The sequence below is a fragment of the Phyllobates terribilis genome, unplaced genomic scaffold, assembly GCF_046119375.1.
Source record: "Phyllobates terribilis strain yellow unplaced genomic scaffold, ASM4611937v1 Scaffold_2__4_contigs__length_985480577, whole genome shotgun sequence".
Classification (NCBI taxonomy): domain Eukaryota; kingdom Metazoa; phylum Chordata; class Amphibia; order Anura; family Dendrobatidae; genus Phyllobates; species Phyllobates terribilis.
This window is the reverse complement of record NW_027362762.1, coordinates 645,967,133-645,981,360: the sequence shown is the minus strand read 5'-3', so window position 1 is coordinate 645,981,360 and position 14,228 is coordinate 645,967,133. Positions and strand designations below refer to the sequence as shown.

General features: G+C 44.9%; 1 protein-coding gene and 1 long non-coding RNA gene across 4 annotated transcripts in view; one reads left to right on the top strand and one right to left on the bottom strand.

Moving 5' to 3' along the window:
- Positions 1 to 1,967, bottom strand: part of LOC141222440 (uncharacterized) — a 41,212-nt gene extending 39,245 nt beyond the window's left edge. The window contains exon 1 of the long non-coding RNA XR_012290215.1: positions 1,872 to 1,967. This is a non-coding gene — a long non-coding RNA (uncharacterized lncRNA). The remainder of the gene's footprint in view (positions 1 to 1,871) is intronic.
- The window catches only part of NECTIN3 (nectin cell adhesion molecule 3), a 105,943-nt gene continuing 92,562 nt past the window's right edge, over positions 848 to 14,228 (top strand). Inside the window, exon 1 of one of the 3 annotated variants that reach the window (XM_073666672.1) lies at positions 848 to 1,099. In XM_073666672.1, coding sequence (XP_073522773.1) covers positions 1,018 to 1,099 — 82 coding nt within the window. In that variant the 5' untranslated portion in view covers positions 848 to 1,017. Of the gene's footprint in view, positions 1,100 to 1,598; positions 1,788 to 14,228 lie in introns of those variants that run through there. The other 2 variants (XM_073666673.1, XM_073666671.1) reach the window with 2 other exon arrangements.

The following is a 14,228-nucleotide window of genomic DNA, read 5'->3' as shown; positions in this document are numbered from 1 at the left end:
GCTCATTTAGTTGTTGCTCTAATGTTAAATGCATGGTCTCAATTATGTCTGTTAATATGGCCGGATAATTTTAAAGAAGCTTCATCACTCCACATATTCACTTTACACCATGTTTGATAAATCTCCCCCTTTATAACCTTATTACACTTTCTGGCCACCTACTTTTGGACCACCCTGTAAAATATATATATATATATATATATATATATATACACATACACACACACATATATATCACTATTAGGTTTGCTGACACACAGATAACCCTATTCTGTATGGTATATTAGATGGTACATTGTATACATAGCGTGTATGCATTATATATAAATATATATATATATATATGCCCCACCACTGTGCTTGCGGACACACTATAAGGTATATTAGATGGCAGGTTGTATATATAGCATGTATGCATTGTCTATCTATACATAGTGGGTATGTTATGGGGGCTCGTGGACCGGGGACGTGTGGAGCATACGTGACCAGCGATACCTCAGGAGCCCTCACACTCTGCCCTCCGCACAGCACAGGATGTGGAGGGACACTTCTCCTGGGTCCAGTGCGGGGTCCCCAGCAGCTCTCGGGTGACCCATGCTCGTTCCGGGGGTCCCCAGCAGCTCTCGGGTGACCCACGCTCGTTCCGGGGGTCCCCAGCAGCTCTCGGGTGACCCATGCTCGTTCCGGGGGTCCCCAGCAGCTCTCGGGTGACCCATGCTCGTTCCGGGGGTCCCCAGCAGCTCTCGGGTGACCCACGCTCGTTCCGGGGGTCCCCAGCAGCTCTCGGGTGACCCATGCTCGTTGCGGGGGTCCCCAGCAGCGCTCGGGTGACCTCTGAGATCTGTCTGGCCTGGCCCCTCCCAGTCGGCTCGGGTTCTGCGGCGCATCCCAGCCACCACCCCCTCCGTGCTCCGCGCATTGTGAGGCTGGGACTGGGAGCCGCGTTGTGTTACAGCAGAGCAGCTGCCTGCGATCCGGGGAGAGGAGGCAGCCGCGGCGGCGGCATTCCCCGCAGTCATGGCGTGGAGCCGGGGCTCGTGTGCTGGACTGCTGCCCTGCGCCTGTGCCCTCGCCTGGCTGCTCCTCTGCAGGGTGTCTGGTGAGTAGTTTCGGGGAGGGGGCGGGGTGCTGTGGGGAGCACGGCTCGGTGCTGGGTGCCCGGCTCGTGTCACTCATCTCCCACAACTTTTCGTTGCCCCGTCATGTTGTGCTCGGCTCACCCCACCCTGTGGCGGTCCCCGGGGGAGGCTGAGTGGTGTGCCCTGCAGCCATTGTCACTTGTCTGTGAGGACCGTTACTTGCTGCCTACTTGTGTACGGGCAGGAAGTGGGGCGCCCGCATTCCTTCACAGAGTCCGAGCCCGGCCATTCCCGGAGCAGCATCCCTGCCCTCCCGGCAGCCAGCCCCTCCGGCCGCCCGTGTGTCCGGCCATTCTGCCTTTAAACTTTGGAGCTGGTTCCGTGTAGAGCCGGCGCCCCCTCCCCCGGTACAGGCAATTGTCTGCCATGGGCCGAGCCTCCCTCCCCACACTGTGATGCACTGTGTGATACGGGCCTGCCTCCGTATTGTGTGCCAGGGACCGGCTACCTCACCGTGACCTGGGAGACCATGGCTTGTGCTGATGTCACCGGGAGGAGGCGGCTCCGCTGTGTGCACACTGTGCTGTGTGACTGACAACAGGACTAACCTTCGCTGTGGTTACCACCTGTGCTGCACGGCCATTGTCAAGGCTTCTCTGTTATTCCACTCTGTGGGAAGACATGCATGGGGAGGACTAGCGCTGCAAGGTGAGCCTGACCACGGCTACTTTATATGGTGTGGGCACACATGCCCCATGTACCACCCATGTACCCCCTCAGGAGCAAAGTTACCTCAGCTGAGCCACCTGTGTGCTGCTGCCGGCCAGTCCCCACTGTGTGGTATATACACAGGCACAATGATATGGTGTGGGCACACATGCCCCATGTACCACCCATGTACCCCCTCAGGAGCAAACTTACCTCAGCTGAGCCACCTGTGTGCTGCTGCCGGCCAGTCCCCAGTGTGTGGTATATACACAGGCACAATGATATGGTGTGGGCACACATGCCCCATGTCAGGCTGGTCGCCCGTGCCCTCATGTCCTCCTCTCAGGAGCAAAGTTACCTCAGCTGAGCCACCTGTGTGCTGCTGCCGGCCAGTCCCCACTGTGTGACATATACCCAGGCGCAATGATATGGTGTGGGGATACACACCATGAGGAGGCGTCTCTTAGCTACAGCTCCTGTCCTGACATAAGCAGCACTGCCTGGAGTTTGCATATTCACCTCATGTTCGTATGGCATCTTATGGATATTCTCAACTTCTCATCCTAAGGGCGCATTCAGACTTCTGTCTGAGATCGGACTGGCTGCAGGTCTCCCATCCTGAACGTTGCAGCTTTATGTTCAGCTCAGTGGTTAGCACTGAAGCCATGCAGCGCTGGGGTCCTGGGTTCAAATCCCACCGAAGACAACATCTGTAAGGAGTTTGGGTGTTCTCCCCGTGTTTTTCCCCCTGCTATTCCGCTTTCTTCCCACACTCCAAAGACATACTGATAGGCAATGTAGATTGTGAGCCCCAATGGGGACAGTGCCCATAATGTCTATAAAGCGCTGTGGAATATGATAGCGCTATATAAGTGAGTAGCATAAATATTATGCACATTGATAGTCTCTGTTTACTAGTAATTCAGAAGAAAAACACAGATGTTCTAAACACTCCTACAAATCTGGTTACATTTTTGATTGCGAGAAATTTTCAATGGTATGTTCATTTGTTTGCGTAATTGCTGCAGATTTTGGTAGCTAAAATCTGTCCCAATTACCTGAAGCAATCCCATTCAGATTAAAGGAACCAATATATTGTCACAGAAATTTCTGCAGTATGGGAATTTACCCATATATTTATTGTGTTACTCACTTATACAGCGCCATCATATTCCACAGCTCTTTGCAGACATTATCATCATCACTGTCCCCATTGGGGCTCACAATCTACATTCCCTATTTGGAATGTGGGAAAAAATCCCCCAAAAACACAGGGAGAACATACAAACTCCTTGCAGATGTTGTCCTTGGTGGGCTTTGAGCCCAGGACCCCAGCGCTGCAAGGCTGCAGTGCTAACCACTGAGCCACCGTGCTGCTGTGTGACCACCAACAGATTTTTTTAAGTCTAATGCCCCATACCCATTTAGAAAACTAGTTAAAGGGACTGTCGGCACAGAATGACTTCAAACCAAGTACAGGTGCTTGGTGCTCTGTGACATGGTCAATTATTTAACTACATCTTCCCACCTGCTTGTTTTTTATCTCCACCACCTCTTCTTTGACAACTCTCCCTACTAAGAGCTCTTTCACAAGTCAGTATCTCCAGTACGTGTGGTGACAGTTTCCACAAGTACCGGAGACACTGACAGACGCAGACCCATTCAAATCTATGGGTCTGTGCACATCTCAGTGTGTTTTCACGGACCATGTGTCCGTGTGCTCCACACAGAGACAAGTCCGTTTTTTTTGCAGATGAACGGACTGCAAAAGTGCCTCACGCTGAACACACACAGATGACATCTGTGTGTCATCAGTGTGATACGGACTGGCGCCACGGAATCAGCTCTAAGTTAGCGCTGTTCCCAAGTGCCGGGTGCTGAACACTGCCCTCATCATGGTTTCTTCCGGCGCTGCGATCAGCACCAGCAGGAACCATGATGAGGGTAGTGGTAGTCTGCTCCCACAGTGTCCCCACCTGTAAAAATAAGAATAAAATAAAATCTATGTACTCACCTCACCTAGGTGTCCCCTGCTGTAATCCATGCAACCGCTGCTTCCGAGGAGCCGGGGAGAATGAGCCGCTCCAGAGCGCTGTCCTGTCACTCACTGAGCTGTAGCTCAGGAGTGGCTCATGGATTGCAGCAGGGGACACCTAGGAGAGGTGAATACATGGATTATTATTTTATTCTTATTTGTACAGGTTGGGACAATGCAGGAGCAGACTACCACTACCCTCATCATGGTCCCTGCTGGTGCTGATCGCAGCGCTGGCAGGAACCATGATGAAGGTAGTGTTCAGCAACCGGCCCTTGGGAACAGAGCTAACTGTAGCGCTGAATCCCAGGCGCCGTCTGTGTGATCCTGATGCGGCACATGGTTGCCACACGTGTGACACACACGGACACACGGGACATGGATATCTCTGGTACCTTTTTATCCGGGAATGGAAATATCCGGACTTGTGAACCCAGCCTCTAGTATTTATGCAATATCCTGAGGAAATGCCATAAATGTACAAAATGTGAATACCTCTTTAAGTAGGTTATATGCTCCTTGGGCTAACTGCTTATCCTGCCCCCCTATACACTTAAATGCTCAGCTACATGTGTTCTAAATGGGGGAGACACCTCTGGCAGCGGTTTACTCCAGAGAACAATATAATTGGACAGGCATTGAAATTCAGCAGACTGGTTCTCTCTTTCCTGGACAATCTGTGAGGAGGCCCCCATACACATCAGATTGTTGGCGAAAATCTCCAGTTTCTGTGTGTATCATTCTAATGTGCAGGGTGCCCTTAGTTTGATGTATGGTGTCCTGATTGCCCCCTGACAGCAGATGTCTGAGGCATGAAATAAACATACGCTTACCTGATTTAAGTGTGCACGTTCATGGGCTGCTGAAGTGATATTGCTGCCAGTTAAATGAGAGTTGACTCTAAATTTATCTTATTCACTTACATAGCGCCATTAATTCCACAGCACTCTACAAACATTATCATCGCTGTCCCCATTGGGGCTCACAATCTAAACTCCCTATAAGTATGTCTTTGGAGAAAACCAGAATACCCGGAGGAAACCCATACAAACACGCAAATTCCTTGCAGCCGTCCTTGGTGGGATTTGACCCCAGTACCCCAGCACTTCAAGGCTACTGTGCTAACCACTGAGCCACCATAAACTCCCATAGTGTTCACTCTTTGCAGGGTCCTGCCAAATGGGTACAACTGTCTGACTATGGTTTGCATATGTTTTCTTTGGTCAACCAGAAAAAAAATGACTTCTATCAAGCAGTATAAGGTGTTTTTTTTTCATTTTTAAAGTTGTATCAATGGTATTATAGTTGGGGAATTTCTGTGTGTGTTCAATCAGATTTTTTGATGTATCAGTTGCTAATAGTACCACAGATACGTTAATAAAGCCTTATTTATGTTCTCGGCCTTGGGCAAGAGTCACACGTCCATTCTGAACACATCCATACAAAAAATACTGATTATCTTTTCATAGGGTTTTTTTAACCAATTTTTGGTCTGTGTCCCTTTTTACCATCAGTAGGTATGCAGGCTCTTTCTATCCATCAGACAGTAAAAAACGGACCGGTTACTGGTGCGTCACGGATGGCATCCATGCACTTTGCATGTTTTGTTTTTTTTTCCAAGCAAAGTGGGTCAAAATTGGACATGTTTTTATTTGTGGACCAATGATCTGCAGGAAAGCAAACAAGAAAATCTGGCCATAGACTATACTCAGTAAAAAACAACAACCTAGAAAACACTGACACTTAAATGAGGCCTATGCATCAAGCACTTTTGTATGTAATAACTTTCTATGATTAAAGCCAAATATATTTTGTTTTTCAGTAGAAATCATGTCTGAACATTGATTGTTTTGTTGAAGTGACATGTTACCATTAGCTGTTGGAGCTGTGATTTTTAGCCCTGTGTATGTTGGTTGTTTGCATGTTCAGCAGTCGTACAACTTGGTTAATCATAAATGAACTCATGTGTGAGCTGTAGATAGAAAAGTACAGTCACTGGGTGCGTGAGGAATTTTTATTTTCATTTACATTCCATTGATGTTTCTGCTGTTAGGGTTAGGTCACTTGTTTATTCTGTGACTCCTTGCTATGAAAAGTTGTATTTCACTAGGTCATTGTGTCACTCAGTTCAAGGACATACATCACTAATATCTAAACAAGACTTAGATCAAGTTCATACATTGTAGATTTGTGGTGCAGCTTCTGCACCACAAATCCGCACCACAAATCCCAGAAACACACTGCGGAAAATCTGCAACATGCTCATTATTATGCAGATTTTTATTGCGGTTTTCACCCTATTCAGTACTCAGTAAATTGAGTACGGAGATTTCTACACACGTGGACTCATTACAGATTTGTCACCAAATCTGAAGCTGAAATTTTCTGCAGCATGTGAACTTAACCTTAACTTCCAGAGGTCTAGATGTAAACATATGTTAATATGCACTTTATTAACCCTCTAATTCATCTTTGGGTACTGATCTCAAGGACCAGCTGATGGAGCTGGAGGTGTTGGGGGTGGCATAGACACTGTTTTTATTAAAGGGAACCTGTCACTTCCAAAATTAAATGCTATTTACCTGCAGATATAAGGGTAATCTGGAGGCAAATAGCATTTAAAGCGCACCTGTCAGCAGGACTGTGCTCAGTAAACTACATACACTGTCAGGTGGGCGCATTTACACTGTTTAAAATAATACCTTGGTTGATGAAATCCATCCGGTGGTTCTTGTGTAATCTTTACTTTCAGTTTGGAGATAATGATATGCTAGAGCGCCCCCCACAGGCCGCCCCGGAGCACGATCTGGTGCTCTGCTTACATATTCATCTGTATGCTCTTATGACAGATCACTGATCCTTCACTGACCTGCCTCCTATTTTACCTAGCCCCGTACTACTAGATGCATTATGTAAAATAGGAGGCAGGTCAGTGAAGGCACAGTGAGCTGTTATAAGAGCATACAGATGACTATGTAAGCAGAGCACCAGATAGAGCGCCCCCACAGGCCTCCCCGAAGCATGAGCATATCATCTCCAAACTGAAAGTAAAGATTATACAAGAACCACAGGATGGATTTCATCAACCAAGGTATCATTTTAATCAGTGTAATGTCGCCCTCCTGACACAGTGCATGTAGTTTACTGAGCATAATCCTGATGACAGGTGCGCTTTAAATAATGTCTGGCAGGCTTGCTGGAACAGCGGCTACAGGGAGAAAGTGATGTTATATTCTCCTTGTATCCGCTCGCTCCCAGTCATCAGGTCAGTGCAGGGAGCTGGTACAGTCAGCGCTCACTAAACTGTGAGCACTCTATCACTCACCCTGCACATTGCTTGACGGCCCGCTCTGTAGTGCATGTGTGCAGAGCAGGCTGTCAATTAGACTAAGGGTGCATTTGCTTTGCAGGATGTATTGTAAATAGTCTCTTAGAGCTTGTTCATATTTAGTGGTTTTGCCTTAGGGCAGAAAAAAACTCCACATTTTCCAGTAGTAGTAAAATTAATTAGATTTCTAAAATCTCAGTCACACATTGCAGTTTTTTTCCTTGCCTTTATTTACTGGGAGTGCATTTTTTATAAGAGCAACATGTCCATTCTTTCAGTTTTTTATGGTAAGTCTTTTTTGGAATGGTTCTGCTCTGAAAAACACCTAAAAACATTGAAGGACCCTCCCTATTCATTCCTATTGTAAAGTGACTTGCTGTTAATATTTTCCATCTATTTACGGTTTTCTTCCACATCAGGTTTTGTAAAATGCCTGGATGGGAAGAAAAAAAGTGCATGTCACTTTTTTTTTTTTTTTTTTTGAAGAGGCTCCTGATGGAAAACACGGCAAAATAAGTACTGTCCGGATAATAACCTGATCAAAAATTCCCAAAAGAGGAGAGCTTCCTCAAGCAGTATCTATCTAAATGTTTTTGACCGGCTCAAAAAAAAAAAAAAAAAAAAAATGAGTGTGCACATACCTGTACAGCTGTTTACCCACTGAGATCAGTGAGGCTGAGCAGCAAAAAAAAGCAGCATTATATGCACCAAAAAGTGCAGTAAACACTTTCCCAGCTTGTATGGTTACTAAGTGGAAACTTGGAAGTCTGTTGCTGCCGAGGGAATGTTAAATGTCAACCATTCCCACAATTGTGGCTGCAATTTGCGTTTTTTTTTTTTTCACTTGCAGCACAAAATACACAATATAACGTCAACATGCAAACACAGCCCTACACAAGCATTTGAAATTCCCTCCATAGCAACAGTCTACACCCTGCCGCTTAGCAATAGCACATGCTGGTAAAGTGTCCATTTGTGGTTTGTTGCTAAGGAGCAACTGAGATATTTACGTGACCATGGTCACTGGAGCATTGCATTTTGTCTGCCTCGACCAGCCAAGCATTGATATGAGGAACAGCAGCATCAATGCCGTCAAGTTTAAAACAGGCAATGAATTGGTTAATTTTAGTGAAAATGTCAAAATGGATAGACTAAATTGCTCAAGCCATAATGCTCACCTTTAGTATGTAATTTCTACCTACAGAGCAGGGCTAACCTTTTTCAGCATCCTCGACATGCTGCAGATGTCTTTTATTTGTAGCTTTCTTCATGGCACACTGCATAGCTCCTCATTCCCTATGTTTCTAGAGAAGAATACCTTTCAGGAAAAAAAACTCCATGTACCGTACTTGTTTGTAAAATAAAAGGCATGTAGAGAATAGTAGTGTTTGGGTGCCATGTTAAGAGTCTCACAAAAGAGATCTGTAATGCCTGAGCTAGACATTGGGGATTTATTGCTGTTTATGGCACGTAGTCCACTCTGCAAATCCGCCACTTACCCCATGTACTGTCCACTACAATCAGATCCATATGTAGGATAAAAATCTCCACTGAAATCGGATCATGCTGTGGATTTTCATATACACCGCATGCTCATTTTTAGTGAAATTGTGCTGCCAGATCCATTTCAGAAATTATCTGCCACTTCTGGATTTAAAGGAGTTGGCTGGGTCGCAATGCAGTCACTGTGCGATCCCGACAGTGTGATGATTTCCGGATATTTCCCTTGTGTGTGTGGCTGGTCATGTGACTGCTTGTATATGATTTATATCATGGGCTGACCGGACTAGTTGGCATGTGGGCACAAGTATGCATGCTTGCAGTCACGTGAATACCCACCTGCATGGGGAATACAGGGGACGCATCGCACTGTCATAGTGACTGCAGAGTTTCATTGCAGCCTGAATAACCCCTTTTATCTAATGCTGCTAAATACATGATGCCCATGTGCAAGAAGTTTGTCATGTGATGTCCTATATTTCCTTATATTTGAAGCCTGAGTAGTGCTGTGTCCTGTTATTATATGTCAGGCGTGTACACTCAGGTATGTGTGAAATTCTACATGCAGCCAGTGTATGAAGAAATATCTGAAACACATCAATACAGCTTTCTGTTTGCCATGCTTAGATTTCCTGTGCCAGGTTACCTTATAGCCATAGATCTTACTTTGTTCATACCAAGAATGGGTAACACAAGTCTGCCATGTACAGTCCAGTAACAGATGTGGTGCCAATGGCTTCTCATTCCTGTCCTGAGCACTATTGAGTAATGTGATGACGTAACCTTTCCTACTCTTCTGTATAGTAAGTGTTTACTAGTAAAATCCATTCTGTGGACAAAGTATTCATCACAGTTTTGGCTTCTATACGGCTACTAGTCATTAACTAAAAATTTACATTACTTATTGATAATGTTTTGCTGGAGCCTGAAGAGTGTAATATCCATATAACAATACAATATAGCAATGCAACTTTTAATTTTTTTCTCTAAAATAATTTAACATACTGTGCATGAAGTTATGCAAATACTGAACAGCTGACAAAAAGAAGTACAATAAGTCCTTCCAAATACATGTATAACAGCAAAAGATGATCAGCACAATACTGTCCAGACTGAGAGGGGTAAAGAAGGGGAGAGACAAAAGGGTGGACTAAAAGTGAAGGTGAAGAGGGGAAAAAACAGGACGGGGTTATGTGTATGTAAAGTCCAAGGTTAAAGAAGATGCATGACCAGATAAGTACCAAATTCCTAGTAGAGATCCAGCCTTACAGTTCAAGAGGCTTTGAAAGTTAGGAGTATCTTGAAATGTTGGAACGGTATCATTCTAGTTGTTCTCATGAATCGTGAGGTTTAGCACTTAGGCTGTGTGCCCACTATGCGTTTTTTAAGCGTTTCCGCAGTGGCAATTCCGCTGCAGAAACGCTTAAAAACGCTTGGTAGAAGGCCTGCCATGTTCCCCAATGATAATCCGCATGTGCTGTGCACATGTTGCAGAAATTTCCGCTGCGGATTATCATTGCGGAAAAATCCGCAGCACTACCAATTATTTTGCGGAAACGCTGCGTTTTTGCCGCCATTGACTTGCATTGAATCGCATCACTGCATCTGCAGATGCGGAATCCATGCATTTCAATGTGCAGATGGTACCCGGGTTTGGAGAAGAGGAGACTCTCCTCCGGACCCTGGTACTATAGTACCTGTCAAAAAAAGAATTAAAATAAAAAATATACATTATGCTTACCTTCTGATGGTCCCCGGTGTCTTTATCCGATGCGTCTTGGCTTGCCGGCAGCTCGCGATGGTCTGAAAAGGACCTGCCGTGACGTCATTTAGTCATGTGACGGGTCACGCGACCGTTGACGTCGGCAGGTCCTTTAGTCTACCGCGAGCTGCATGCAAGCCAGGACTCATCGGATAAAGACACCGGGGGCCATCAGAAGGTAAGTATAGATTTATTTTTTACCATTCTTTCGGTCACACTATATAAATCCATGCCGGCTGCATGGATTTATATAGTGTGACCAAGTTGTCAAGCACTTTCCAAGTGATGCTAAAATCTCTTGGAAAGAGCTTGTCAACCCGAATGCGGAAATGCAAGTGAAGAACGCTTCACATCCGCATGTCCCTAGCAGGAAAACGCATGTACAATGCGCATGTACAATCCACATGTACAATCCGCATGCATTTTTTCTGCCAGGGAGATGCAGAAACGCTCAGGAAAAATCCAGAGCATTTCTGCATCGTGGGCACATAGCCTTACAATTCTTTGGTAGTAATGGTAGAATCCAGAAATCTTGCTTCACTACAAGTCAACACAGACGAGCGAGCAAAGCAGCCTAGCGTTGTTCAGTCCTAGCAATACTTTTGAAGCTGGGCAGTTCTCCACTAGCAAGGAAGTTGTAGCTCTTCCACTGGCGTGGAACTACAAAAACCTCTTTCCACAAGTGGTTAAATGGCCACTCCAGTGCTTTGTTTTTCTTTTGCCCTCTCAGTTAGCCATCAGTAATGTGTGTGCAACGTGTGCATTAAAATGCCTATCAGTTGCCAATTTCTGCCATTTCCAGCGCTGTTCTGTTCCTCTTCTGCATCATGTGACCACAATTCTGACAGCTTGGTCACACAGCACTTTCTTATTGTAAGTCTGAGACTCAGAACAAAGCTCTCATAGGTTTATATTAAGAAAGGAACGAACGGTCCGCTGTGTGAGCTACTGTCATGTGGTGCAGGAGAGGACCTGAGCACTAGTGGAAATGGCAGACGACAGCTATGGGTAAAAGTACACACTACTGGAGGGGGGCAATGGTAAAGAATGTTGTCCTTTTAATGTTGGAGGTTCTGTGAACATATAGTTTGCTCAAATTCACAAGTTCTTTACTTCTGCTTGTAGTCCCTGCTGAAAATATGTATAGATGTAACTATATTTATATTCTGTAATCCCGCTTCATCTACTTCTGTCTTATTGTGTCAAGAACGTTTGTGTGTTTCAGAAAAGAAGGGAATGTACATTAGTATATAAGAAATAACGGAGTGGACACTGCTGAGGGATGATTTACTCCCTGTGTAGAATGGGTTACACTCCAGCTGTGCAATCTCGGGTTAGAAGAAAGCCCCATTACACCTGTTAGGCTTTGTTTTCTAGCTGAGACTGTAGCTTTTGGTCTTTGTTGAAACAGTTGCTCATAGTTGCTGTCTGTAAGCTTGCATAGTAATAACACACTCTCTGGTGTGTATCCATTTTGCTAAAAGTCTTGACCTGACGTGTGGCAGGACATTTTTTAAATAGTTCTAAAATTTCAGCAGATGGCCATATAAAAAGGTTACATGTAAAACATTTGTCGGGCACTATATTTTAAAGGGAAACTGTCTGCAGGATTTCGCCCCCCAAACTATGTATATGTGCATGTATCTCTTTCATAGATAAGTCCAGCTATACTTTTACATGATCAGTTCAATCCTACGTTATTTGTTCAATTGATATGCAAATGGAGATCATAGATTTGAAGCCTGTCACCCCAGCTATATTCCCCATCCTGTGCCACCTCCGCCTGCTTGAAGGTCAGCCTCTATGCTGTGTGACTTTAGGAAAAAGGGGCCGTCAGTAAGGCAGAAAGGGGCAGCGCTGGGTGGAAAATAGAGCTGGAGTGACAGAGGCTTTAGCTATTCAGCCTCATTTGCATATCAATGGAAACACTGATTTCTCAGTAACAAAGACATTGACTGGATATGTAATTGTATTGCTGGACTGGTCTTCGAAAAAGCTACATGCCCATAAAAATAGCTTGGAGGTGAAATCCTGGTGACAAATTCCTTTTAAGATCCATGTATTTGTGGGACAGATACCTTCAAGAATATTGAATTTGCTGAGCATAGCCACAGAATCCCATTTACCCAATAGAGGCCAAAATTTAAGAGGTGAAATCTGTTGCAACTAGTGTCAATCGCGCATCAAAATCCACATGTAGCTCGTGCAGATTTTCTGGTGGTTTCACTGCACTTTAATCTGTGGCATAAAAACACACCACAGTTAAAGCCCACTTAGGCTATGTGCCCACAATGCAGAAATGCTCCGGATTTTTCCTGAGCGTTTCTGCATCTCCCTGGCAGAAAAAAACGCATGCGGATTGTACATGCGTTTTTCCTGCTAGGGGCATGCAGATGTGAAGCGTTCTTCACTTGCATTTCCGCATGCAGGTTGTCAAGCGCTTTCCAAGCTATTTTAGCATCACTTGGAAAGTGCTTGACAACTTAGTAAAAAATAAATATATACTTACCTTCTGATGGCCCCCGGTGTCTTTATCCGATGCGTCCTGGCTTGCCAGCAGCTCACGTTACACTAAAGGACCTGCCGACGTCAGCGGTCGCGTGACCCGTCACATGACTAAATGACGTCACGCAGGTCCTTTTCAGACCATCGCGAGCTGCCGGCAAGCCGAGACGCATCGGTAAGGACACCGGGGGCCATCAGAAGGTAAGTATAATGTATATTTTTTATTTTATTCTTTTTTTTACAGGTACTATGGTACCCGGGTCCGGAGGAGAGTCTCCTGTCCTCTACACCCGGGTACCATCCGCACATTGAAACTCTTGGATTCCGCATCTGCAGATGCAGTGATGCGGATTCCATGCGTTGTAATGCAAGTCAATGGCGGCGAAAACGCTGCGCTTCCGCTAAATAATTGGTACCTCATCATGTGCACAGCACATGCGGATTATCATTGGGGAACACGGCTGACCTTCTACCAAGCGTATTTTAAGCGTTTCTGCAGCCGAATTGCTGCTGCTGAAAGGCTTAAAAAACGCATAGTGGGCACACAGCCTGAAGTGTTCATCTGTGAGCTTTCTGTTCTGTAGACACATACACTTTGGTACAGATACATCAAAGTGTTTATTCCAGAAATAGTCACAAAATGTATGTGCAATGCGGAGTTGCGCAAAAATTGAGTGGCTTTTGGTATTTTCGTGTTTCAATCAGCGCTGCCTTAAGCAGCTCTGACAAAAAACTTTTAAGTGATACGTTGCTGGAATCAGGATATCTGCCCCTACATCTTGCTGTCAAATGGGGTAGTAAAAGCCTGGAGACAGATTCCCTTTAAGACGGGAGAGATTCTGGCTACCGCTGGAGTTCGCTAGCAAAGGAAATGCTTCCTGTGCCCCTGCCAATTTTTGTTTTTATTTTTTTTCCTTCCCTTATAAGAGCAATAACTTTTTTTATTTTTTTTAATATTTTTCCAACCGTATAATGGTATGAAGACTTGTTTTTTGCGTGGTGGATTGTACTTTTGAATGACATCATTCATTTTACCTTATAATGCACTGGAAAACGCGGGGGGGGGATTCCTAGTGTGGTGAATTTGTGGAAAAAAAACCCCTGCAATTCTGGCATTATTTAGGTTTTGTTTTTACAGCGTTTATTGTGTAGTAAAAATGACCAGGCATTATGATTCTCCAGGTCAGTACAGTCACATTATTCATCTTTTAACTAGTTGAGTAGTGGTAAAAAAAAGTTTTGTAAAAAAAAAAAAAACATTTTGGGGTTTGTGTAGCCATTTTTATGATAACATTTTAATTCCTTTGACAA